Source organism: Gracilinanus agilis, chromosome 1, assembly GCF_016433145.1.
Source record: "Gracilinanus agilis isolate LMUSP501 chromosome 1, AgileGrace, whole genome shotgun sequence".
NCBI lineage: Eukaryota > Metazoa > Chordata > Mammalia > Didelphimorphia > Didelphidae > Gracilinanus > Gracilinanus agilis.
Window position 1 is genome coordinate 780,268,265 of NC_058130.1, and position 27,496 is coordinate 780,295,760.

Here is a 27,496-nt window from a genome sequence, read left to right on the forward strand (position 1 = left end):
AGGAGAAGGGATGGAAGGAAGGGAGGGAGGGAGGGAGGAAGGAAAAGAAAGATCAAACAAAGGAGCAGGCAGGAGGAATGGGGGAGGGAGAGGGAGATTGTCCTGAGGCATATCATGGAACCAATGAAATACTCAAGAAACAATGGAGAACTGTTTAATCTGTGGGTTGATGGGGTATGATTGGGGATATAGACTCTAAACCAGTGATGGGCAAACTACAGCCCGCGGGCCAGATGCAGCCCCCTGAAATCTTCTATCCGACTGTGCAACATTATTCCTAATCTGACGAATACAATAAGTAGGATATAATACAATGAAACTTCGAAAGAGTTGCCTTAGAAACAGACTGACAGATGACCATTTCCTTTCCTTTGGCCCCCTCTTAAAAAGTTTGCCCATCACTGCTCTAAGCAATCACCCTAGTGTGAATATCAATAATATGGAAATGGGTCTTGATCAGTGACACATGTAAAACCCAGTGGAATTGCTCATTGGCTACAGGAGAGGAATGGGAGGAGGAGAGGGAAAGAACATGAATCACACAACCATGGGGAAATAGTCTAAATTAATTAAATAAAATTTTTCAAAGAAAAAAGAAAAGAAAAGAAACAATGGAGAGCTGCTGCCACCCCTAGAACCCTTCCTGGACCACAATGCCTGTTCCTTCTAAAATCCCAAGGAGCAGCTTAAGACCAGAAAAGAATCCCTGCTCCAGGAGAAGGCAGGAAAGATTAGAAGCAACACCCAAAATAACACAAAGTGCGGCCTGAGACCACAGAAAGGATGGAGACATCTGTCCAGTGAAGCATCAGAAAAGCCTTCAGGAGGAGCTCCTGCAACTGAACCTGCAGTGGGGCAAGAATTCAAATGCAGAAGAAGGGGGAAGAGGATTATGGGAGAAGGACGAGGAAAGGAATGGCCCAATCTCTGCAAGAGCAAACTCATGTGGGAGCCACATTAATTAGAAAAGGATAGGTTGGTGGCACAGTGGATAGATTCCTCTTTATGAGTTTAAATCAGCCTCAGATACTTCCTAGTTGTGTGGCGCTGGGTAGGTCACTTAATTCTACTGGCCTCAGTTTCCTCATCTGCCAAACAAGCTGGAGAAGGAAACAGCCAATCACTCCAGTATCTTTGCCAAGAATACCCCAAAGGGGGCTCATATAGAGCTGCACATGATGGAAAACAGCTGAACAACAAATAAGGTGGACATTTGGGCTATCCTGCCTGGACAGTGGGTAAGTGAGTGTGAGAAGCTGAGAGCCGTGGGTATGAACACAAGCTCTGATACCCATTAGCTGTGGGCCCCTGGGTAGTCACTTGACCTCTCTGAGCCTCTGGAAGGTGAGTAACCCTCACCCAGAACCAGAGGCTGTCACTTGTGGGTCAGACTCTAGAGGATTCATGTGTTTTTGGTTGGGAGCACAAGAGGAATCAAGGGGTCAAGCGCAGGGCTCCTGGAGGCCCCCTCTGACTCTGAATTCCAGAGCAGACTTCCATGGGAGGTAGGAGTTATGACAACCAAGCAATCCTCCATTATTTCTTGATGATGAGTGACAGAAACCAGTTCCCAACACTATTGGTGAGGTGTCCATTGGGAAGAGAGTCAGAGGAAAAAGTGACAGCATCTCCTCATTCTCACAGAATGGTCAAGCAAAAGAATATCTATTTTATTTATTGTTAAACCCCTATCTTCTGTCTTAGAATAGATATTAAGTAATATTTCCAAGGTAGAAGTGTATGGGCGAGGCAGAGTTAAGTGACTTGCCCAGGGTTACACAGTTAAGAAGTATCTGAGGCCACACTTGAATCCAGGACTTCCCATATCCATAGCTGGCTCTCAATCCACTGAGCTATCGAGCTGCCTCTTATTTTGATTTGTTTTATAATATTTTATTTTTTCCACAATTACATGTAAAAATGATTTTTAATGTGCATCTTTTTGTATTTTGAGTTCCAAATTCTCTCCCTCCTTCCTACCCTCCCTCACCTCGAGATGGTAAGCCATCTCCTGTAGCTTCTACCTATGCAATCATGGAAAACGGTTTCCATAGCAGTCATTCTGTGGAAGAGAGCTCAAGCAAACGAACAAAAAAGGGAAACAGAGAATGTTCAGACTCCATCAGTTCTTCCTCTGGAGATGGATGGCATTTTTCACCAGGAGTCTCTAGGATCATCTTGGATCACTGCACTGCTGAGAAGAACGAAGTCCTTCAAGCTTGTTCATCAGATGACACTGCTGTTAGTAGGTACAAGTTCTCCTGGTTCTGCTCACTTCACTCTGCATCAGTTCATGTAAAGCTATCCAGGCTTCTCTGAGAGCCCCCTGCTCATCACAATCATACACCACAACTTGTCCCCAATGGATGGGCATTGTTCAGTTCCCAATAAAAAGAGCTGCTGGAAATATGTGTACAAATGGGCTCTCTTCCCTTTTTTAAAGGGGAGGGAGGACACCTTGGGAGCACAGGAACTGGAGGGTTTTCGTTGCAATGCAAACTGCCAGAACTCTGTTTTAGGTAATTACAGGAAAGTCAGCAAAAGCCTTCTGTTTCCTCCTCTAGACGAGGGGAATAACCAAACTCAGCTCTCAAGGAACTTCGTTACCAAGCTCGTATTTACAACTGCAGCCTCTGGTGGTTAACACGCTAGAAGAGGAGAATGTACCATGGCAAGAGTTCTCTCCCCAGAGAAATGACGCAGCGCCACCAGGGCTGAGGTTGTACAATTGTTTTTCTAGCGCAGCCTGACTGGCGAGTTCATTAACTCTTTCTTTTTTTTTAAGATTTAAATATTTTATTTTTTTAGAAAAATTTTCCGTGATTAACTGATTCACGTTCTTACTTCCCCCCCCCCCATGGCCGACGCGCATTTCCACTGGTTTTAACATGTGTCATCGATCAAGACTTATTTACATATTATTGATGTGGTGTGCCTGGCTTTGGGATCAGGACCATATTTGTACCATAAAAGGAGTTTGCTAGAGCTCCTTCTTTGCTTATTATTATGTCAAACAGTTTGTATAGTATTGGGATTAGTTGTGCTTCGAAGGTTTGATGGAATCCACTTGTGTATCCATCTGGTCCTGGCGATTTTTTCTTAGGGAGTTCCTAACACAAGGCAGAAAGCATCAGCAAAAGAGCAAGACCCCAAGTGGGCTATGAGAAGCGTGGGAAGGGCAGGCTCATGTCCAGCTGGGGGAAGTGGGGCAGGGGAGGCCTGAGCAAGGAGGGCTCAAGAAAGGTTTCCTGGAGAAGAACGTAGCCCTTCAATGGCCCTTCCTCAAAACCTCCAGACAGGTGCCTCAATAGATAGAGAGCCAGATCTGGAGATGGAAGGTCCTGGGTTCAAATCTGACTCCACATACTTGTGAGCTATGTGACCCTGGACAAGTCACTTAAGCCCCATTGCCTAGCCCTTACCACACTTTTGCTGATACTTAGTATGGATTCTAAGATGAAAGGTGAGGGTTATTTTTTTCTTAAAGACTGAAGGTAAGAATTTAAAGGGGAAAAGCCTCCAGACATAGGCAGTTACAACTGAAAGAACACTCCAGAAGTCCAATGAGAAGGGCTAGAGGGCAGCAGCTGCATGAATTATCCATCCCGCCTGGGCTCGGGAGCCAGAATTATCTACAGCAACTGGTCAAACACCCACAGCACCATGATCCTGTTGGCATTTGGTGGATCGAGGCACACTTGTTCTGTCCAGCAACAGTCATTCCAAAGAGATTCAGGACGCATGGAGGGGGCAGAGCCAAGAGGGCGGGTCAGAGACAGCCCAGCTGAACTCTCTCAATCTTCCCCTTGAACAACTCTAAAATAGCACCTCAAGTCAAATTCCTGCTGAAAAGAAAGTCTGACATGCAAACAGAAGGTTCAAGAAAAGCACAAAAAGGTAAAGATAACAGAGAAATCAGAGGGGAATTAATGAAGTCCAACTGTTGATACTTCCCAGTGGGGAGATGATACACGTGACGCCCAAGAACTTTACTATGATTAGGGCCATCCTGGTCCAAAGAAACCACACTATGCCAAAAAGTACCAGAGACAATGAAATAATGTCTAAAATCTTTACAGCAAATTTCTTATTTTTTTTTTAAAAACCCTCACCTTCCATCTTGGAGTCAATACTGTGTATTGGCTCCAAGGCAGAAGAGTGGTAAGGGTAGGCAATGGGGGTCAAGTGACTTGCCCAGGGTCACACAGCTGGGAAGTGTCTGAGGCCAGATTTGAACCCAGGACCTCCCATCTCTAGGCCTGGCTCTCAATCCACTGAGCTACCCAGCTGCCCCCTTTACAGCAAATTTCTGCATAGTCGGGGGCATGGGTGTGAGTCCATTAAGTTGAGATGATCTCCAAAAAAAATGAAGGGATGAGAAAGAAAGATGAACGGGGAGGAGGGAAGAGAGAGGTGGAACGGAATGGGGATAATTTTCTCACATAAAAGAGACACATAAGGAAGAGCTTTTACTGTGAAGGGGAAAACGGGGGGATGGGGAGCAATGCATGAACCCCACTCTCATCAGAATTGGTTTAAAGAGGAAAAAAGATATATATACATTCCACTGGGCATAGATATGTAACTTACCCAGTAAGGGAACAGGAGGGGAAGGGAATGAGAGAAAGGGAGAGAGGTGACAAAAAGGAGGCCAGATTAAGGGAGGCCTTTCAAGGAGAGATGGGATAAAAAGAGAGAAGAAGAAATCTGGAATGGAGGAAAATAAACAGTTGGTAATCATAACTGGGACGTGACTAGGAGGAGCTCACCCATAAAACAAAAGCAGAGAGCAGAATGGATTAGAAACCCGAATCCAATATGTTGTGTACGAGATACACACGAAACAGAAAAACTTGTCCAGAAAGATCAACTATGATCTCAGACAAAGCAAAAGCAAAAACAAACCTAATTAAAAGAGACGGGGCATGATAAAACCAGTGGAAATGGGCGTCGGCCATGGCTGGGGGGAGTGCGGGGGGTGAAGGGGAAAGTAGGAGCATGAAGCATGTAACCATGTTAGAAACAAATATTAATAAATGTTTAAAAAAAAGACAAACAAAAAAAAGAGAGATGGGAGCATGTCATGTTACCCAGAACCAAGACAAGACCATGGAGGCAGGTAGGTGGCTCAATGAATAGAGAGCCAGGAAAAGAGTGAAGAGGAGCTGGGTTCGAATCTGACTTTAGACATACACTCTACTACATGACCCTGGGTAACTCATTTAATCCCAATTACCTGGCCCTTAGCACTTTTCTGCCTTGGAACCTATACTTCATATTGGTTCTAAGACTAAGGTAAAGGTTAAAGAAAAAAAGAAAGATAACCAAGAATCTACATTATGCTAAAAAGTGCCACAGACAATAACATGATATCAAAAATCTTCATGGCAAATTTCTCTCATACGGGTCTCATTTCTCAAACGTATACCGAATATGGATAGGAGTCAAATTTCTAAAAATAAGAGCCATTCCCCAACTGGTAAATGATCAAGGGACATGAACGGGCTCTCAAATGGCATTAGAGCACTTTCCAACAGGGAGAGAAAAGTCAGGGTCACATATTAAAAAGTTTCAGGGAGTCTCTAAAATCACCTCATCCCACAGCTCTAGAAAAAAGGCCTCGAGAATACTGGCACAGTCCTCAGAACACAGACAATTAATTAGGGCCTGCTAGGTGCCTGCTTGGATCTAGACTCAACAGACTACTCGGATAAGTTGCTGTGACCATAAATTACCTAATCAGTGGCCAATACTGAGCTTGGTGGGCTCCCGAACTGTGGCCTACATGGCTGAGTTCATACCTGGGCCTCCCTGCAAAGTCTTCCTGTGTTCTGCCTCCTGGGAGTCTCATGGAGGGCCCAAGGTCAGTCCCAGAATGAGATGACCCAGAGGAGCTGAGGAACATGTCATGTTACCCAGAACCGAGACAAGACCGTGGTCTGCCTTTAGCCCGTCCTCCTGAATCACTGATCTTTCATCAGAACTAAGCAATCACAGTTTTCTGTGATAACATAATACTCGAGATGGGTAACAACCTAAGACTTTTTAAATACCCCCTTCAAGTGGTCATCCAGGCAAAGGACAGTGCCTGGAAGAGTCAGGGATGGGAAGCTCATTACCTTAATGATCTTAAGAGAAGAATGCAAAGAAAGGGGAAGAGGAATAGCCAGGGGGAGTGGGAGGGTGGAAGGAAGTTTAGAAAAAGTGATCTCACACAAGTAGACATGTATAGAAACAAGGAGGAAGCATCGGAGGAGCAGCTGACTCATCAGCACAGATAAAAGGAAAGGAGAATACACGTACACACATACAGAGCTGGGTACAGAAATACATTTTATTCAACAGGGAAATGGGAGTCTAAGGATGCACAATGATAGCAGCAATTTTTGAGGTGGCGAAGAACAGGAATCTGAGGGGACGCCCATCAAGTAGGGAAAGGATGAGCAGACTGTGGTCTTTCGATATCAACGTGATGGAAAACTGTGCTATAAATATAAACAATGATGACGAACACGGTTTCAGAGAAAGCTAGGAAGACGTGTATGAACCAATCCAGAGGGAAGTGGAATAGAAGCAGAACCATTTGTTTTCATTCCATCAATGTGGTAAGAGCAAACAACTTCGACAGACTTCGGAGCTCTGCTCAGTGGAATGAGTACTGACCGATGAGCAATCCTGAGGACTAACGATGAAATAGGCTACCGACTTCCTGATAAATGAAGAACTCAGGAGCACAGAATGAGACATGCTTTTCTGGAAATGGCTAATATGGAAATTTATTTTTATTGACTCTACATGTCTGTAACAGAGTTCATTTCTCTTTAGTTCTCAAAGCGACCAGGCCTGGACAGGAAAATGAAAAGGCACGTCTTTACTGACAGGGGGGAAAAAAACAGTGATTTTTTTTTTTTGTTTAAAAGAAAAAAGGAAGCTGCTAGGTAGCTCAGTGGATAATAGAGCCAGACCTGGAGACAGGAGGTCTTGAGTTCAAATTTGACCTCGGACACTTCCCAGCTGTGTGATCCTAGGCAAGTCACCTAACTGCCTCGCTCTTACCAACTCCTCTGTCTTGGAACTACTTTGTATCGATTCTAAGACAGAAGGTAAGGATTTTTTTTTTAAAGAAAGCAAACCCACTCACCTCTAGGCAGCCTATTCCAGATCAGAAAAGAACACAGAGTAAATAAATAATGAATGTTATTTGTTCAAAGTGTGTAACTAATTCCGATAGAGTAGTTATATCAAAGTGCCATCATTCTGTTGTTGGGCAGTTAGGACTTGAGAATAGTATTCAGTATGAAATACAAAGTACAGACACCAGCACATACAGGTCACGTCTGGGCACTCGGTATGATCACGCTTCTAGAGCACCGAGACTAAGGTTTGTCCACAGTTTTCCTCACTCACCTGGACAGCCAACCTCGTCACTCTCATCTTCGCAGGCCCCCCTGCCATCACACTGCCAGGACAGGGGGATGCAGTGGATGGTACCGCTGCGACAAGCAAACTGGCCCGGGTTGCACCGCAGTTCTGCAAGAAACAAATTGGCAAAATGACTCAGGAGGCAGAGAAAACCTGAGGTGGGGTCACATGCAAAGGCAGCTGCCTGGGTGACTGACTACTCCAGAAGGGAACCAGGTGGAACAGATTAAGGAAGCCTGAGTTCAATGAAGTCCATAAACACCTTTATGACCGTACAGGTGCTAGGGATAGGAAGGCACATGTGGGAGCTAGTCCTTGTCCTCAAGGAGACGACTTTCTATGGAGAAATCCCACAGGGGCACAAACTAGTAAAAAATAAGACGACTGGAGGAGGCTGTAGAGTTCATGAGTGAGGAGGGAAAGGGCTTTGAACTTAGCCTGGAGGAAGAGAAGTCTTCTAGAAGGTGGGGTTCAAGATGGAGGGCACCAGGCTGGCCTGTGTGGTTGCACGGAGAAGGTTGTGAAGGGGAGTAAAGCACTGGGCAGTTAACTCACTGGTCCTTTTCATGAGGAAATCAAATAATTCTTTTTAGTTAACTTTATTGATAACACAAAGACTTCTCTTGGTTCTTCCTCCATTCTATTTCTTTCCCACCTCTCCAGTAAGGCTACCAGACTTATGAATCACGCCCTGGTTCCCAGAACTCCAAAATGAACAGACTTATAGAGAAAAAGGAAATGAAAGGCTTTAGGAACAACACAAAGTTGATCGAGAAGAAAAGCAATGCATTCAGAACAAAAACAGAATTCTTCCACTCAAGTCTTCAATACCGTTTGTTGTTGTTGTTTTTCAATCATCTTTACCTTCTGTCTTAGAATTGACACTAAGTATTGATTCTATGGCAGAAGAAGAATAAGGGCTGGGCGACAGGGGTTCAGGGTCAAAAATCTAAGAAGTATCTGAGGCCGGATTTGAACCCGGCTTCTCCCAACTCTACGTCTGGTGCTCTTTCCAGTGAGCCACACTTGGCTGTCTCTTCAATACCTCATTATGACCTGGGGATGAGCTCTGGGTCTCAAAGGCTTAGCCATCAGAACACCATCTCCAAGCTGGAAAGACTTCAGGGGTAGATCTCATGAAAGACAGAAAGTCTTTGTCCAAGGCCCAGTCTCAGCTGAGAAAGACTCATCAAAAAAAAAAAAAAAAAAGGCTGGAGATTTTTTATTTTTTTTTTTAACAACAGAACTTAAAAACTAGTTTACTAAGGTATGGAGGAAGTGTGAACTAAGCTGACTGAGGAGAGGAGCACCCGCGCTGATAAAACCAGTGGTTGCTTAAAGTCCTTAAAACAAATTAAGCCCCACATCTCACCTGACCCTTAACTTGATTTTGCTCATCATGCATTTCGGTCATGCTGGGCTGAAAGCACCATGAGAACAGGGCCTTTCCTTATCCAAACTTTTTCTCATTCCCTTGGCACCAACCAGTGCTCTGGCCATGGGAGGCAGCCATTTAATAGATATTTGTTGAATGAATAAGGTGTGAAAGTAAAGGACGGCTTTCAAAGACAATGTAGAGAAATTAAAGGAGGCAGCCGGATGACTCAGTGGATAGAGCGCTGCACCGGGAGTCAGGAAGACCCGAGTTCAAATCTAACCCCAGACATTTCCTAGCTGTGTGACCCTGGGTGAGCCACTTAACTTCTGTCTTAATCCACTGGAGAAGGAAATAACAAAAAGGAAATGACTGTGCCAGTATCTTTGCCAAGGAAACTCTTGGGCTCACAAAGCTTTGGACAAGACCAACGACTAATGCCACTATTAGAGACCCGGATGAAGCTGGAGGCCTGGGCTACAGTTTAAAAGGGGAAATCAAATTCCCTCCAGCCACCACACCAACAGGGAGGCGCTCCCCTTTGCTTGAAATGGAAACTTGGAGGGGAACTTGGAGAATTGCAATTAACCTCTTTCCTACCTCCCACCTCAACCCTTTGTCCTGACAGCATTTGGGGCAGAGGAGACGGAAGTCTGACCCGGTCCGTCCGTATCACAAGAGCGCATCTCCAAAGGTTCCCAGCCAGGAGAGGGAGGATCCCAGGGACTAATGTTCTAGAGGGGGAGTCAGCTCGGGATGGATGGGAAATTCCTAAGAATGAAATCTGAAGAAACAAAGAGGAACGCCAATTAGGGAGGCTGCTGTCGGCGCACAGAGAACTCCACAAGCAGCCCCGATGGTAAGAAGGCGTGTTCAGAAGCTAGAAAGCCGGGGCAGGAAACAGAGGAGGTCCAGTTCACACAAAGAACATCAGGAGCATTTGAGCTCACAATGAGCTGGGCCTGGCAAGGGAACAGGCCACAACAAATTAGGGAGCACAAGGGGGGTTACTGGCCTGGGGAAAGACGAAAAGGGGAGAGGATGACCCAATGGAAATCTGTCGGACATTTAAAGCCCTTCCCACCTTTCTAGTCTTCTTGTCTCTATCCCCTCTCCCCTGCTCTTTGATCCCATCTCATGGCCATCTTCCTGGTCCTCACGCAGGTCCCTCTCACTGTCCTGTATGGGGTCTTCCCTATTCAATCATGACCTGCTTGAGAGCAGGAATTGGTGAGTGCTTAACAAATGTCTGTTGACTGACTGGCCGTGCAGTATCCAAAGCTGACATGGGATGCCTGGGGAGTAAAAGGTTCTCCAGTCTTCAGACGGAGGACCCTTGTTGGATCTGTGGCAATAGAGGTACTTTTCAGAGCTGACTCGGCCTCAATAGACTTGGACGTTCCTTCTAATGCTGAGATTCTATGGGTCTGTAACCTTAAGAATGTAAAAAATCAGATCAAAATAAAAGTATTTAAAATGCCATACGTGTCAGTGGATAGAATCCTAGGCCTGGAGTCAGGAGAACCTCGGTTCAAATCTGACCCCACATACTTCCTAGCTGTGTGATCCTAGATAAGTCACTTAACCCCAAGTGCCTAAGCCTTGCCACTCTTCTGTCTTAGAACTGATACTAAAGCCGAAAGGCCTAATAAAATAGAATAAAATGCTGGACACTAAATAGAAAACAATCAAAGGGAATGGTAGACCATCAGAAAATAAATGAGGCCAAACTAAGTCAAAGGACTTATGTAAGTTCATCGTCAGCACCGGTCATTCTGGGCTTGGGAACTCCCACAAAGGCAGGCCGTTGCCTGGCTTTGGGTTAGGAGGTACGGCTTAGGCAGATGTGGACAAGGGATCTGTTCGTGGTCCCACAGCTAGTACACGTCTGAGGCTAGAGCTGAACCCGGATCTTCCCAGCACTATCCACTACACCACACTGTCTCTGGGCCAAAACTAATATTTAGAAAGCTGCGCCCTGAAGCAACTCAGAGGTTCCACCTCACACCCATCAGTCTATTAACACTGACAGAGGGGCAGCTGGGTAGCTCAGTGGATTGAGAGCCAGGCCTAGAGACGGGAGGTCCTAGGTTCAAATCCGGCCTCAGATACTTCCCAGCTGTGTGACCCTGGGCAAGTCACTTGACCCCCATTGCCTACCCTTACCACTCCTCCACCTATAAGTCAATACACAGAAGTTAAGGGTTTTAAAAAAAAAAAAACACTGACAGAAAAGAACGCTGAGTGGAAGGGCTGCAGGAAACTGGCAGGCTGAACCCTGATGACGGAGCTGGTCCAGCCACTGAGGGAAGTGACTTGGAACCACCCCAAAGAAGTTATAATGCGCTGGATAACTTCTGACCTCGTGAAAGCACTGAGAGGCCCAAACCCCAAAGAGATCAAAGAAGGGAGAAAAAGATCCCACGTGTACCAAAATATTTAGAACAAATATTTTTATTATGGCAAAGAATAGGAAGCAAAGGGAGTGCTCACCAATGGAAGAATGGCTTGACAGATTACAATATACGAATGTGATGGAATATTATGCTATGAGAAAAGACAAAGGACAAAGTGGCTGGCACACAGTAGGTGCTTAATCTAACCGCTTCGGAGAAACCTGAGAAGATTTGAATAAACTGATGAAGAATGAAAGCAGAAACAGGGAAATAATTTGTAGTTACAACTCTGAAAGACTCAAGGATTCTGATCAACAGCATGAGCAACCAGGCCTCCACAGGACCGTGATGAAGTGCTGCCCACATCCTGAGAAACAAGACTCAAGGTGCAGAAGGGACCATCCATTTTTAGATGGGCCAAACGGGCAGTGGGTGAGGGACTCTTCCTGAACACGAGCTGGAGCTCATTCTCTCTCCCTTCTCTGAAGCGCCTGATGCTCCCCTTGAGCCTTGGCCGGGAACTGGATCCCGGGAAGCGTGGAAGCAATTTTTCAGTGGACAACCTGGTGAGTTTTCATTCTCTCTCCCTCCAACCTTTACTACTAAACCATTATAATTTAATATACAATCTCCAAGGAAATGTTCATCATTACGCCATTATGAGAACCAAAAGCCATCCATGTTGAAGATGAGAGCCAAGAACCCGCTCCTTAAAGCCCCTGAAAGTATGCTCGAGTCCTCTTCAGAATCTCATTACGTTTCCACAGGCTCCTTCTTAACCCTTTTATATTTATTTGGCATCGACTTAAATAGGGACACCCTGACTGAAGGCAAACTGCCCTGGGCAGAGCCAGCTTCCTGGTTTGTCTCGGGAGCTCAATAGAGCTCAGATCGAGAGAATATGCCCAACAAAGGCTTTCCTAAACCAGGGGTCGGCAACGGATGGCTCATTCTGCAGGAGCCATGAAGTCCATTTTTTTTCAGGCGCTGTTACAGGAGCGGCACTGTGAGCACTGTACGGCTCTCACAAAATTACATTTTAAAAAATGTGGCGTTTATGGCTCTCACAGCCAAAGAGGTTGCCCACCCCTGTCCTAAATGAACGTGCCATTGCTAAGGGATCGGCACTTCTGAATTGGCTTTTCAGTTTCAATAGCTGGAATTGCAACAGTGTCATTATTTATTATAGAACTTGTTATTATCAGCACACAGAATTAAATACAATTTAGAGGGCCAGCCGGCTAAATTAGTCACTCTTCAGAACATTGTTTTAATGGGAAAACGTATCAAGTTCCAAAGAACTGCCAAGTACACTTCAGCGCGCAATGTGTTTGGAAGCTGGTGACAAGCTGAAACTTTGTCCGCAAGCAGGAACCAGATGCTCCTTCCTCTCCTCTCTGCCCAACTCAGGATTTAGACCTGGAAGTGATCTCAAAGATCATCCAATCCAATCATCTTTTCCGGATGAGAAAACCAGTGCCCAATAAACCTAGTCATCTACCCCAGGTCAGACAAGTAAAAGGAACAGCTGGCATTTTCAAACCGTGCTAAGGCTGACAAGGTGTTTTCCATACGTTGTCTTCTAAGGAAGGTACCATATGTATTAGTGTCCCCATTTTATAGATGAGGAAACCGAGGTTCAGGGAACTCAGTAATAAACAGCAGAGCCAGAGTTCTCTGATGACAATCCAGTGTTCTCACTGCTCTGCCATCCTTGAAGGAAATCCAGAAGACACCTGAAATCACTTCATAGGGGAAGCTAAGTGGCTTAGCAGATAGAGATCCAGGTCTGGAGAACGAAGTCCTGGGTTCAAATTTGTCCTCAAAAACTTCCTAGCTGTGTGACCCCAGGGCAAGTCACTTAACCCCAATTGCCTGGTCTTTACAGTTCTTCCGCCTTAGAACTGATCTCATTAGTATTGATTCTAATACAAAAGATAAGGGTTTTATTAAAAAAGAGAACAGTGACCCTGGGCAAGTCACTTGACCCCCATTGCCCACCCTTACCACTCTTCCACCTAGGAGCCAATACACAGAAGTTAAGGGTTTAAAAAAAAAAAAAGAGTGAGCAATCACATCAGAATGAGCCACTGTATTATTAGTCAGTCTACTGTATCTGAAATTTTCATAATCAAAATTTTCCCATCTTCACAGAGAATGAAATGGAGCCCGAAAATAGAATTCAGCTGCAACAAAATAGTTTATTTAAGCCTGAGGAAGAATACCACTCTAAGAATGGAAAAGAGGACAGCAGGCAAGCAGCCCTTGACTAACAATAACAAGCAACATTATTTTTAAACCCCTACCTTCTGTCTTAGAATCAATACTGTGTATTGGTTCCAAGGAAGAAGAGCAGTCAGGGCTAGGCAATGGGGGTTAAGTGACTTGCCCAGGGTCACACAGTTAGGAAATGTCTGAGGCCAGATTTGAACCTAGAACTAGGATCCCATCTCTAGACCTGACTCTCAATTCACTGAGCCATCCAGCTACCCGCCAGCCAACATTTATATAGCACCTACTATATGCCAGGCACTCTGCTAATTGTTTTACATTCATAGTCTCATGTGAGCCTCAGGTGCTCTTATTATCTCCATTTTACAGGTGAGGAAACTGAGGCAAACAGCATTTAAGTGACTTGCCCAGGATCAGCTAGTAAGCACCCGAGGGCAGATTTGAGTTTAGGTCTTCTTGATTCCAGGCATCTATCCACTGTGCCTTATGACTACATACACCAGGAGTAGACGGGTGAAGCATATACACCTGCTTAACGTAAAAAGCTCAGCTTTTAAGATTCCTTCTAGCTACGAGCCACTGTCATCAATTACTTCTGCTTTAGTGGATTATTCGTCACTTCCTGAACTTTATTCCACTCATGAATTACTCCCATTCCATACTTCCATCCAAAGCATAGGCAGGAGTCATGGACTATAGATTTTTGCCTTCGAGGACCCCAAAAGGCCAGGTTCTCTTTATCCCATATTCTCTGCTACAGCAAAGACCAAAGTCCATACATCTGCTCCTTTTTCCACTGGGATCAAAAACCAACACAGCCATCTGAGAGACCTTGGACAGCGGATCTCCGAAGCACCCACAAAAGGGACGTGGTCCAAGGGCCACGTTTGCCAATGAGTGGCGTGCTCTCTCCACGTCTCTCCTCGTCCATAAGATGAGAGGGTTGGCCTAGACACGCACTGCAAATACGATCTCATTCCATTTTTTCGGTAGTTGGCAAACGTGCTCTCTCTACGCTGAAGAATACGCTCATAGAAAGACGGCTGACTCTTTTTCCTTGATATTTTATTGTATTTTTCCTCCAATTGCATGTAGAAACAATTTTTAGCATTTGTTTTCTGACATCTCGTGATCCGAATCTCTCTTTCCTCCCTCCCTGAGACAGCGAACACTCTGATGCAGGCTCTACGTGTATTATCGTGCCATATGTATCTCCAGATATGTCATGTGGTGAAGGAAGCCCCATTACACGTATGAGAAAACACTCATGAAGAAAATAAAGTGAAGAACGGTCTGCTCCAATCTGCATTCAGACTCCATTCATTCTTTCTCTAGAGGGGGAGCATATTTTTTACGAGTCCTTTGGGAACTGCCTTGGATCGTGGTATTGCTGACAACAGATAAGGGGCGGCTATTTTTCAATGTACAGAAACACTGCTGGGATTAACAAAATACAAATTTATTCCAGGGTGTTCCTGAATTGATGGCAGCGTTCTAGAATGGCGTCCTTTCTCAGGTAGCAGATACTAATAACATCACCAGGGAGGGCTTCCCATGGCTGGTTCTTCTCAGAGAACTGCTTCTAAAAGAAACTAAGTCACCTAGCAGTACCAGATATTAAACTATACTATAAAGCAGTGGTCATCAAAACAATAAGGTGCTGGCTAAGAAACAGAAGGGAGGATCAGTGGAATAGGCTTGGGGTAAATGACATCAGCAAGACAGTCTATGATAAACCCAAAGAGCCCAACTTCTGGGACATGAATCCACTATTTGACAAAAACTGCTGGGAAATTTGGAAAACAATATGGGAGAGATTAGGTTTACATCAATATCTCACACCCTACACCAAGATAAATTCAGAATGGGTGAATGACTTGAATATAAAGAGGGAAACTATAAATAAGTTAAGTGAACACAGAATAGTATCTGGGAAAGGAAAGATTTTCAAACCAAGCAAGAGTTAGAGAAAATTACAAAATGTAAATTAAATGGCTTTGATTATATTAAACTAAAAAGCTTTTGTACAAACAAAAACAATGCAGCCAAAATCAGAAGGGAAACAATAAATTGGGAAAAAATCTTTATAACAAAAAACTCTGACAGGGGTCTAATTACTCAAATATACAAGGAGTTAAAGCAATTGTATAAAAAATCAAGCCATTCCCCAATTGATAAATGGGCAAGAGACATGAATAGGCAATTTTCAGGTAAAGAAGTCAAAAGTATCAATAAGCACATGAGAAAGTGTTCTAAATCTCTAATAATTAGAGAAATGCAAATCAAAACAACTCTGAGGTATCACCTCACACCTAGCAGATTGGCTAAAATGAAAGAAGGGGAGAGTAATGAATGCTGGAGGGGATGTGGCAAAATTGGGACATTAATGCATTGCTGGTGGAGTTGTGAACTAATCCAACCATTCTGGCTGGCAATTTGGAACTATGCTCAAAGGGCTATAAAAGAATGCCTGCCCTTTGATCCAGCCATACCATTGCTGGGTTTGTACCCCAAAGAGATCATAGATAAACAGACTTGTACGAAAATATTTATAGCTGTGCTTTTCGTGGTGGCAAAAAACTGGAAAAGGAGGGTATGTCCTTCAATTGGGGAATAGATGAATAAATTGTGGTATATGCTGGTCAAAGAAGTAATAAACTGGAGGAATTCCATGTGAACTGGAAAGACCTCCAGGAATTGATGCAGAGCGAAAGGAGCAGAGCCAGAAGAACATTGTACTCAGAGACTGATACACCGTGGTAAAATCGAATGTAATAGACTTCTGTACCAGCAGCAATGCAATGACCCAGGACAATTCTGAGGGATTTATGGTAAAGATGCTACCCACATTCAGAGGAAGGACTGCAGGAGAGGAAACATATAAGAAAAACAACTGCTTGAACACATGGGTTGAGGTGGACATGATTGGGGATGTAGACTCGAAACTACCACACCAATGCAACTATCAACAATTTGGAAATAGGTTTTAATCAATGACACATGATAAAACCAGTGGAAATGTATCTCGGCCATGGTTGGGAGAATTGCGGAGGGTGAAGGGGAAAGTAGGAGCATGAATCATGTAACCATGTTAAAAATGAATAATAATAAATGTTTAAAAAAAAGAAAAAGAAAAGAAAAAATAAATAAAAGAAACTAAGTCAAATACTCCATGTAAAACTTGCATTTCTATAGGGCTTCAAGACCAGCCAAGCGCTTTACATTCACTATCTCATTGGGATCTCATGAGCACCCTATAAAGTAGATGCTGTTACTTTGCCTGATAAACTTTGTCTTCCACCAGTAGCAAAAACTCAAAGATTTTTAGAGGCCAACTCCTGTTTCTCTAAACATTCTCCAAAGAGTAGTCACTCTTTTCAGATGGAGAAAGACAATGGGAAGATCCAGCCTCAAGACACTCTTTGCTGTATGACCCTGGGCAAGTCACCTGACTGTGGTTAATGAGAGCCTTGGCCATTCAGAGTTAGAAAGAGAAATAGCCAGGTCTATAAAATAAATGAGAATTCCTTCTGAAGACCAGGCAAGTGATGAAGAAGCACAGCTTTACTCTTCCCTTTCATTTGCAGGAGAGGTTTGCTTTGGCTTTTTAAACTGGGAAATCCGATTTTGTAGTCACTCTCCAGAGCTCTAACCTTTTCTGTCTCTGTCTTACAGATGCACTGCATCGCTCGCTGGGCTGGGAGCTCCTGGAGAACAAGGGCTCTTTGGGGCCTTTCTTTGAATACCAGCACCTAGGACAGTACCCGGTACACACCCTGCCCTTCATAAACACTTGCTGACTTGATTGAGGAACCTCATGTTGGTTTATAATACTCCGTTTTTAAAAAATATTTACCCCCACACTCAAATTGGGGGAGGACATGTTTGTTATAGGGTAGATTTGCTCCATCTTTATCACTGAGAAAAAGGGCAATTTCTTCTTTTACTTCAAACACTCACAAAGTCCATCCGAAGCCAGCAATGAAGGACCCTGCTTATAAATCCTCCCCATGGCACTCTGGGTATCTACCCGTTTCTCTATACTCTTCAACTGGAGAGCAAAAAATCAGGGAAGTAGCACCCACACTCACTGTACCAATGTAATTGGAGAGAAGAGCCAATCAGTGGGAAGGGGATGCTGCCCAATGACAGGGGCTTGAAGAGATCCAAGAAGGCACTTCCCTCCCCTGGCTTCCCTGCCGGGCTGGGGAAACATGGAGGACTGGCCTAGGAAGACAGAAGTCTCTGAGGTGTTCTTTAGTTTTGCTGAAGTGTTTGGTTTTTTCTCATTCATTCTTAGATATTAGGAACGGCTTTCTGGAAGCAGGGAGAGGATACCTGGGAAATGTATAAACATGGTTTTTTTAAAGCTCCCTATGCTAGTCCCTCCCCCAAACACACACACACACACACACACACACACACACACACACACACACACATACATATCATCATCATCACACAATTTTGCCAAGAATCTTCTTTTTAATGGATGGTTTTTCATCAACTTGATTAGTATTCTAACAACCGAATAACTGAGGCCCTTTACTTCCATTTCTTGTCCCAAGGACTGTCTGTGGAGCATGAAATGTGTTTGAACTGCAAGAGAAGCCCGTCCCATTTTTAACAAGTGCTTGTGTTTCAGCCAACTCCCACAGAGCTCTGAGAATACAGAATCAATACTGTTCGCTCACATTATACCATTTTCATTTTTTTTTTTTAATTTACCTGTCCAGGGCAGCTAGGTAGCCCAGTGGATAAAGTACCAGGCCTGGAATTAGGAGAACTTGGGTTCAAATCTCACCTCAGATACTTCCTAGCTGATAAACCTGTGCAAGTCACTTAAATACAATTGCCTAGCCCTTACCGATCTTCTTTTTTGTTTTTTTTTTTTTAATATTTTTTTAAACCCTTACCTTCTGTCTTAGAACCAATATTGTATATTGGTTCTAAGGCAGAAGAATGGTAAAGACCAGGCAATGGAAGTTAAGTGACTTGCCCAGGGTCACACAGCTGGAAGTGTCTGAGGCCAGATTTGAACCCAGGACTTCCCGTCTCTAGGCCTGGCTCTCAGTCCACTGAACCACCCAGCTGCCCCACTGCTCTTCTGTCTTTGAATAGATACCTATATCAATTCTAGGACAGAAAGTAGGGGTTTAAAAAAACAACCCTACCAGTTACTAAAAATCTCTAATAATGGGCCACTGCCACCAACAGGCTTACCCAGTAACACATCTTTCTTCACATCGATTTCGATGTCATGCCATACACATGTCGGAGCAGTTTTATGTGCAGACGTGTTTAATTCTGGTTGGTGCCTAGGCCACTTATGACACAAAACAGGGAAATGTGGCTTTCTCAAATGACTGATCACAAGAACTTCGGGCAAGGGCAATTCCTCTTTAGCCCCTACCATTTACAGGTAGAAGCTCCCAAGATGCTCTACATGACTCCCCAGCACTGGGTAGATCAATCCACTTCTCCGCCATAGTATTCTCTGGCCGTCTCCATCCCTGACATGCTCTTCTCCCTCCACACCTCGACATCTTGGAACTTACTCTTGGAACTCAACTGAAGAAGGCCCTCGTAAAAGCAGCCCTTCTCTGTCCCTCCAGCCCAGAGCCTCAGGCCCTCCTTCCCCCGGCTGCCCTCGATTCCTGGTGTCTATGTTTGGCAGGCACACGGAGACGTGCAGGTCTTCTTCATTCGAACGGAAGCCCCTTGGGGGCAGGAATCGTTTCACTTATATCTGTGCATCCTCAGCATTTGGTACAGCAGCTGCCGTGCAGCTGGGGCTTACTGAAGGATTGTGAAGAAATGCTTGTGGCTGGCCAGATATCTGTAGCCACCAGCAACACCATATTTCTCCCAGTGGAAGAGGTTTCTTTACACTTAGCAATTCTGAAGCCACTTTATTCCCAAGCGCGGCTTTAAAACAATTATTTGGCTTATCGAAAGCAACTGGTTTTCGTCAGGAAAATGATCTCGACTTGAGGAAATGCTCCAACTGTCTAAAAAGCGTCACTCTGATCGATGAGCCTTTAGTGCATCATACGAAGAGGGAGAGAACAGCGTGTTAGTAGTCACTAAATGGTATTCCCCTAAGCATTTTAGAGAATTGGTCCAAAGTTAGAAATAGCATGTGGGGTACAAATTGGAGGACGGGAAGGCCCGGACTGTTCCTGGTTCCCCCCACACACCCTCAGGTAAAAGCCTTCCACAAACCCCTCAAGCAGGAATCTGCAGTTAACTGAGACTCCCCTCCTTATTTTCGGTGGAGGAAGCTTTGGAAAGCTGCATTGCCAGGGGGCTGAGGCGCTGTCTCAGAGACACAACCTTCCTCTCGCCTGGATCTTGAGGGCGATAAGGAGCCAGCCTCCCTCGTTCCAATGGGCTTTGGGGGCATTGCTACGATAATTCAGAGTTTATTCCTGTTAAGTGGTCTTGTGGGCCAGACTCAACCTCACACTGAACCAATCTTGGGGATGCCTTCCTTTTGAAACCAAGAAGTCCTGTGGCCCTGAATCCAATATGTTGATTCCTTCTCTAGATATGGTTTTCCCCTGTGATGGCGGGTCTGGGCACTCTGACATGTAATGTAAGCTCACTGGGTCTCCTGTGGGCACACCACTGGGAGATTGAGTATGTTCCTTAAAATGTCTCCATCAATTTCTCTTCGACATTTGCCCACAAAGAAATGAAGACACTCAGGGAGTCTGTTTATGTTTGTGTTCACATGAGACCAGTGTTTGCTTTCACTGAGACAGACCGGGGAAACAGAGGCAAACTCTCTCTCCCATCTCCCTAAGAGAGGATCTTGGGAAAGTTAGTCTAGAATTCCTAGGATGGTGCCCTTTCCAGGAGTAGGAGATGACCATAAATTGGGACTGGTTTGTCTGTCCTTCTTCCCACCTGTTTGCTGGATCCAAAGTCTCAGGAGGATGCGTGTGACTATGGGCCCTTCCCACCCAACTAGAAGGGCCCCAAGGAGGGCACCTGCCGTCTCCCAAAGATGCATACAACCAGACTCAGAGGAGTCGTGCGCCACCAAGCAGTTGGCCACCAGTAGGCTAAGGTGGCTTGTGGCCAAATGTCCACCAAAACAGAAAGGAGTGCTGGGTGATCTACACAGCCCAAAGGAGGACCTGCTCTTTTCCTCCACCTCCTGAGCTAGAATCAGGAACTTTTCTAAATACTGAAATGGCTGTGAATATGATGCTTCTAGCAAGATGCTGGAAAAGAGGAAGAATCAGGAAGCTCTAACTTTGCCTCCCTCTGTCCTCAAATAATTAAGTTGGAGCAGCATGACAACCACTATCAGGACAGGAAGAGGATCTGACTGGGGGGGGGGGAGGCCACACAAAGGAAGGGGTGCAAACCGCCACCCCTGCCCTGCTGCTGCTGCTGCTGCCACAACTCAGCAAGAAACCTGCTACCTGGGTCACTAATTACACTCTGCTAAAGACCACTGCTGGAGCAAAGCCATTCAGAGCACCAGAAGGATCCTGTAAAAATGGCTCCATTTAGATGATTATGATTGACTTTTCTTTTCCAAACCTTACGTTCCCTCTTAGAATTGATACTGGTATGGGTTCCAATAAGGGCTAGGCAATGGGGATAAAGTGGCTTGCCCAGGGTTCGCAGCTAGGAAATATCTGAAGTTAGATTTGGGAATCCAGGACCTCCGTCTGTAGGCCTGATTCCCAAACCACTGAACCACCTAGCTGCCTACCATGACTGACCTTTCGAAGGAAGGGACTCAAGAACCCATTGACTCTCCAAGTTAGAAGGACTTCAACAGCCTGTTTATTAGTCCATTCATTCATTTATTCATTCAATAAACATTTCTTAAGCATTACTATGTGCCAAGCTAATCCAGAAGGATAAAAGGGACCTCAGAAGTCATCTGATCTCCCAGAGGTGATATGACTTGCACAGGGTGACACCTGCGAAATGTCAGAGAAGAATTTGGCCTCGGGGCTTCCTGACCCTGCTCAGTCTGCTGTCCTGAGCTACAGCTCTGCCTGCCAGATTTCTTAGGATCAGAGATTTAGGCCTGGAAGGAGCCTAAAAGATCACCTAGTCCAGCCCCCTCACTTTGCAGAGCAGGAAACTAAGACTCGGCAAAATTCGGTGACTCACTCAAGGACTTAAAGGTGGCAAAAGCAGGCTTTGAACCCTGGTCCCATACCTCCATGTTCTGCTGGTGAACTTAACAAATCATGACAATTTTAGAACTGGAAAAAGGCTCAAAAATCAATCTTCTCTTTTAGCAAAGGCGAAGAATGAAGCCCAGTTAGGTGAAGCCCCTAGTCGTCACCTGGGTGCGAGAGCAGTCTAGAGCCAAAGTTTTCTGTTCCCTTAATAAGAAGGGTCAATAGGCCCTGGATCCAAAAAATCAGAAAGCTTCCCTCTCAACTAATGACACTGTATGAAGCTGGCCCCCTCGGGAGATGGGAGGAAGGAAAGGAGGAAAGAGCAGAAAGACCCCTTTGAAGACAAGCCCAGGTCACGTTCCTGAAACTACGAATGCTGAAGACTAGCACGTGAAAGGGATCCATCTGCAGGAGAACCTACTCACCTGAGAGAAGTCTTGCCAGAGCTAGTGGTGGACCTGTAATTTAAAATGTAAAAACAACTTACAAAGTAGTTGGAGACTGCCTTGATCAAAAGCCATTGATAAACTTCAATACTTTGTCATTTCGTGGCCAAGGAGCATGTACGGTCATTGGATCGTCTCTGTGTACCCACAACAGTTACTAGGTTTCCCCAGTCCCGTGAGAAATGACCCCAACAGGCTATCTGGGCATCACTGAATTGCTTGCTCCGAAAAGGCCCACGCTGGGGATTCCAGGGCCAGGTACCCTCACTTGACAGCAGATGAAAGCCCTCCACAGGGAAGTGACCGGCCACAGATCCACTAAGTTAACGTCAGACCTGGCACTGGGAGAGGTCAAGATGTGATCTGAGATCTAAAAGGACTTGGGGTCAGTTAGTCCAAGTCCCTTACTTTACAGATGAAGAGATCAAGGCCTGGAGCAAGGTTACAATTTGTCCAAGATAACTAATATAGTTAAGAGCAGACCTAGGATTTGAACCCATGACCTCTGACTGCCAAACTGGTGCTTTTCCCCCTATACCAACCGAACTCCCAATCCAGGCCAAGGCACTGTCCACTGAATTAGACTGGCTACACTTGACCCAGAAGCAACAATCAGATCCCTGAAATGTAAAAACTGACGTGATTTTTTCAATTAAACCTTAATATGCATACGAGACCTTAGAAAGTCGCCTTCTCCAGGGTTGTTAGCCTTTCCCTTAATGTTAAAGAGTTTTGCTGGGACAACTAGACAGCTCAGTGGATCCAGAACCAGGCCTGGAGACAGGAGGTCCCAGGTTCAAATCTGACCATCCTAGCTGTGTGACTCTGGACAAGTCACTTGTTCCCAACCGCCTAGCCCTCACCATCCTTCAGGTCTTGGTTCTAAGATGGAAGATAAGGATTGTTTTGTTTTAAACCCTTAACTTCTTTGTATTGGCTCCTAGGTGGAAGAGTGGTAAGGGTGGGCAATGGGGGTCAAGTGACTTGCCCAGGGTCACACAGCTGGAAAGTGTCTGAGGCCAGATTTGAATCCAGGACCTCCCGTCTCTAGGTCTGACTCTCCATCCACTGAGCTACTCAGCTGCCCCCTGAAGATAAGGATTGTTAAAGAGTCTTGTGGCAGTGTTTTGAAATACATTCACATATGCACCACTCCAATATTAAGTCACAAAAGGCACAAGAATGGCCACTGGGGGGGGGGGGGGGGGGCGGGCAGCTAGGTAGCTCAGTGGATTGAGAATCAGACCTAGAGACGGAAGGTCCTGGATTCAAATCTGGCCTCAGCCACTTCCCAGCTGTGTGACCCTGGGCAAGTCACTTGACCCCCAGTGCCCACCCTTACCACTCTTCCACCTAGGAGCCAATACACAAAAGTTAAGGGTTTAAAAAAAAAAAAAAGGAATGGCCACTGGGCCACAAAAGATGAAGAAGCACAGAGAAGGGTCCTGCAGCAGGAGCCCCATCTGACTATCTTGCATCGTCTCGGGATAGCTACAATTCTCCAAAAGCAAAGGCAGGGAGTAGAGAGGGAGCAGCCGGAGCCAGGAGCCCAGAGGAGGAGGGAGTGGGCACCAGCTCAAATAAGCGAGCAGAGGGAGAGCCTCTCTGGCTAATGCTTGGAAAGGGCCCTCCTCAAGGAGTGTTTGATGAGCTATTTTACAGCACTGGGTGAGAAAGGAAAAGAGATGGGCGAGGCCTCACCATGGGACAGGACAGGGCAGGGCTCTGAAGACGTCTTTCATTTTATTATTATTACTAATAGTTAGCACTTATATATGCTCTGAGGTTTGCAAGGCACTTTGACAAAGAGTATGGCGTTTGATCTTCCAACAACTCGTTGAGGGAGGTGCTATTATTATCTCTACTTTACAGATGGGAAAACAGGCTGAAAGAAGTTAAAATGACTTGCCCAAAGTCACACAGGAAGTATCCGAGGCTGGATTTGAACTCAGATCTGCCTGACTCCAGGGCCAGAGCTCCATTTACCGTGGCACCCTCATCTGTCGTGGCTATACCAATGGGGAGGGAGTTGTGACGAGCTCCTGCCACAGGGCCAGCCTAAATACGTGATTCATACCTTTCCCAGGTCAAGGCACTCATAAGACCCGGAGCCTATTGGGAGAATTTATATCCAACTCCTAACTAAAAAATGTTTCAAAGTAGGGCCACTGAAGCTTGGAGGGAAGGCTTCTTCCTTTAGGAGCTGCAGTGATTATTTAAGTCAGTCTTTTATAATACTAAGTCAAAGGGGAGCCAACAATCTGTAATGATCATGTAGTCCCCCAATCTGAAGGATCCACTTCTGTCCCACTGGAGAGCAATCTGGCAGAAACCAGAGACAGACCAACATATTCCACCATATATCAAAACAAGCTCCACGTGGATAAATTAGGACCAAAAAAAAAACCTTTCAGATGTGTGAATGGGGAAGAGTCGATGACCAAACAAAGAAAAGAATCACAGAAGATAAAATGGACAATTCTGAGGGATTAAATGTGGTTTAAATGGGAGATGTGACTTTTTTGGCCACTAGGAGGGAAACAAGTAAATAAAAATTTGCACCTAGATCTTTTGCTCAAGGTTTCCTTCAAAGACACAAGGAGGAGCAGCTAGGTGGCTCAGTGGTTTGAGAGTCAGAAGGCCCTGGGTTCAAATGTAGCTGACACTTCTTAGCTATGCGACCCTGGGCAAGTATTTCAGTGCCTAGCTCTTACCGCTCCACTCTTCTGCTTTGGAACTGATGCTTAGTATTGATTATAAGATGGCAGGTGAGCGTTTTAAAAACAAAAACTAAGCACGACTCAAGCAATGGCATAACCCAGTTACATATGCCTCTCCTAAGATAAGCTGATCACTTCACGTCTTAGCACACCAGGCTGCTAACTCAACCTTAGAAACTTAGACAGCTTCCCGCCCCCTTCAGCCTCCTGCCTCCTCCTCTCCTCTGATTGGAAGCCTGGAAGGGGGAGCTCTCAGCTCCTCTCAAAGTTCTCCTTTATGGGGGGCAGAATCAGCCTGGAGGTTCACTCCACTCTCCATCTGCAACTGCGCTTATTTTCAACTGCTCAGAACAAAATGCCTTTGGGGGGGGGGAACCCCCTCATGCCCCCTTTTTGCATGTTGTCATCCCATAGTAAGCTCCTTGAGAACAAGGGTTTGTTTTGGGTTTTTTTGCATCCCTATGCCTGCCTGGCATACAGTAGGTACTTAATAAATGCCTATTTTTTATGTTTTTAATATTTTATCCATTTAGATGTATAAAACAACTTTTAACATTCTTTTTTTTTTTAATTTTGAATTCCAAACTCTCTCTCTCTCCCCCTCCATGAGATGTTAAATAATCTGATAAGATTTTATATGTGAAAATAAGTTTGTTTTTTAAACCCTCGCCTTCCATCTTAGAATCAATACTGTGTATTGGCTCCAAGGAAGAAGAGCAGTAACAGATAGACAATGGGGTTAAGTGACTTGCCCAGGGCCACACAACTAGGAAGTGACTGAGGCCAGGCCTGAACCTAGGCCCTCCCATCTCTAAGTCCACTGTGCCACCCAGTTGCCCTCCATATTTTTTTTTAATTTTTTTTAAACCCTTAACTTCTGTGTATTGGTTTATAGGTGGAAGAGTGGTAAGGGTGGGCAATGGGGGTTAAGTGACTTGCCCAGGGTCACACAGCTGGGAAGTGTCTGAGGCCGGATTTGAACCTAGGACCTCCCGTCTCTAGGCCTGGCTCTCAATCCACTGAGCCACCCAGTTGCCCTCCATATTTATTATTTTTAAACTGAATTTACTTAACTGCTCTGAATTGAAATTAATGAGACCAGAGGAACACCACTTCCCATGTTCTAGATATTAAATCTATTCACCTTGGAATACTGCAACACTCTTTTGTAAAATCTTTATCTGAATGCTCACCAGGAGCCAGAGGGAGGGTGGGAGAACATTTGGAACTCAAAATAAAAATATTAAATTAAAAAAAGTATTAAAAATTATGTTTACATTTAATTAGGGGAATAGTTTTTAAAAATAAAAATTTTAAAAGGCCTACATTGCACCCTCTCCAGCCTCTCTCTTTATTCATTCTACTCCAACTGATGTGATCTAAGACCTGCTCTGCATAGATGTGAGCATGCTGCTCTGCTCAAAACTTTTAAAAGATTCCTTAGTCAAAAGGTGAGGGAGGATTTGGAAACCTTTTTTTTTTAATTCAGAAAAGAAAAGAAATTCAAAAAGGCAGCAGTCAGGAGATAGTCAGGTGGCTCAGGGGATTGAGTCAGGCCTTGACAGGGGAGGTCCTGGATTCAAATCTAGCCTGAGACCTTCCTAACTGTGTGACCCTGGGCAAGTCACTTAACCCCCATGGCCTAGCCTCTAGCACTCTTCTGCCCTGGAGCCAACATACAGTATTCATTCTAAAACAGAAGGTAAGGGTTTAGTAAAAAAACAAGTAGTCAGGCAAACATTTATTAAGCACCTCGTAGGCACCAGGCAGGAGCTAACTAGGTGACATGGGGCCTGGAATCAGGAAGACTTGAGTTCAGATTCAGCCTCAGACACTCACCAACTGGGTAAGTCATTTAAGCCTCTGTTTGCCTTAATTCACTGGAGAAGGAAATGGAAAACTAGTCCAGCATCTTTGCCAAGAAAACCCCATCTGGAGTCACGGAGAGGCCTAACAGGCAGGAGACAGTCCATGGGAGAGACAACACGTACACCACAATGTACACACACATGAGCTACAACGGGATAAACTGGAGATGATCCCCAACGGCACCAGAACTAAGAGGGGTCGGGAAAGGCTTCCTGGACAGGGTGGGATTTTAGCCCCGACTTGAAGCCCAGAGATGAAGGTAGGGATGAGGAGGGAGAGCGTTTCCACACATGGAGGGTGGCCAGAGAATGTCTGGAGCCAAGATGGAAAATCTTGTTCCTAGAACAGCCAGAAGGCTGGTGTCACTGGATCACAGAGTACATGTGGGGGAGTGAGGTGTAGGACATTGGAAAGAAGGCAGCTGGGTAACTCGGTGGATAGAGCGCCAGGCCTGGAGCTGGGAGGACCTAAGTTCAAATCTGGCCTCAGACACTTCCTAGCTGTGTGACCCTGGGCAAGTCACTTAACCCCCATTGCTTAACCCTTATTGCTCTTCTGTTTTGGAACCAATACGCAGCATTGATTCTAAGATGGGAAATAAGAGTTTTAAAAGTAATTTTTAAAAAACACGGCACTGGAGGCCAGGTTCTGAAGGGCTTCGAAGGCCAAATAAAGCATTTTGATCCTGAAGGTGACAGGCAGCCACTGGGAGTTTGCCGAGTAAGGGGGTGACCTGGTCAGCTCTGCGCTATAGGAAATTCCTTTAGTGGCTGTTTGGAAGATGTGGGGAGAGACTAGAGGCAGGGAGACACCCTATTACAATAGTCCAGGAAGGAGGGTCTGCCCCAGCGTCAGAGGAGAGAAGGGGAGGTATTCGGAT

General features: G+C 45.1%; 1 protein-coding gene across 4 annotated transcripts in view; it reads right to left on the reverse strand.

Moving 5' to 3' along the window:
- The window catches only part of DGCR2 (DiGeorge syndrome critical region gene 2), a 95,372-nt gene that overhangs the window by 50,810 nt on the left and 17,066 nt on the right, over positions 1-27,496 (reverse strand). For all 4 annotated transcript variants that reach the window (XM_044674478.1, XM_044674470.1, XM_044674461.1 and 1 more), the window contains exon 2: positions 7,408-7,530. In XM_044674478.1, coding sequence (XP_044530413.1) covers positions 7,408-7,530 — 123 coding nt within the window. The remainder of the gene's footprint in view (positions 1-7,407; positions 7,531-27,496) is intronic.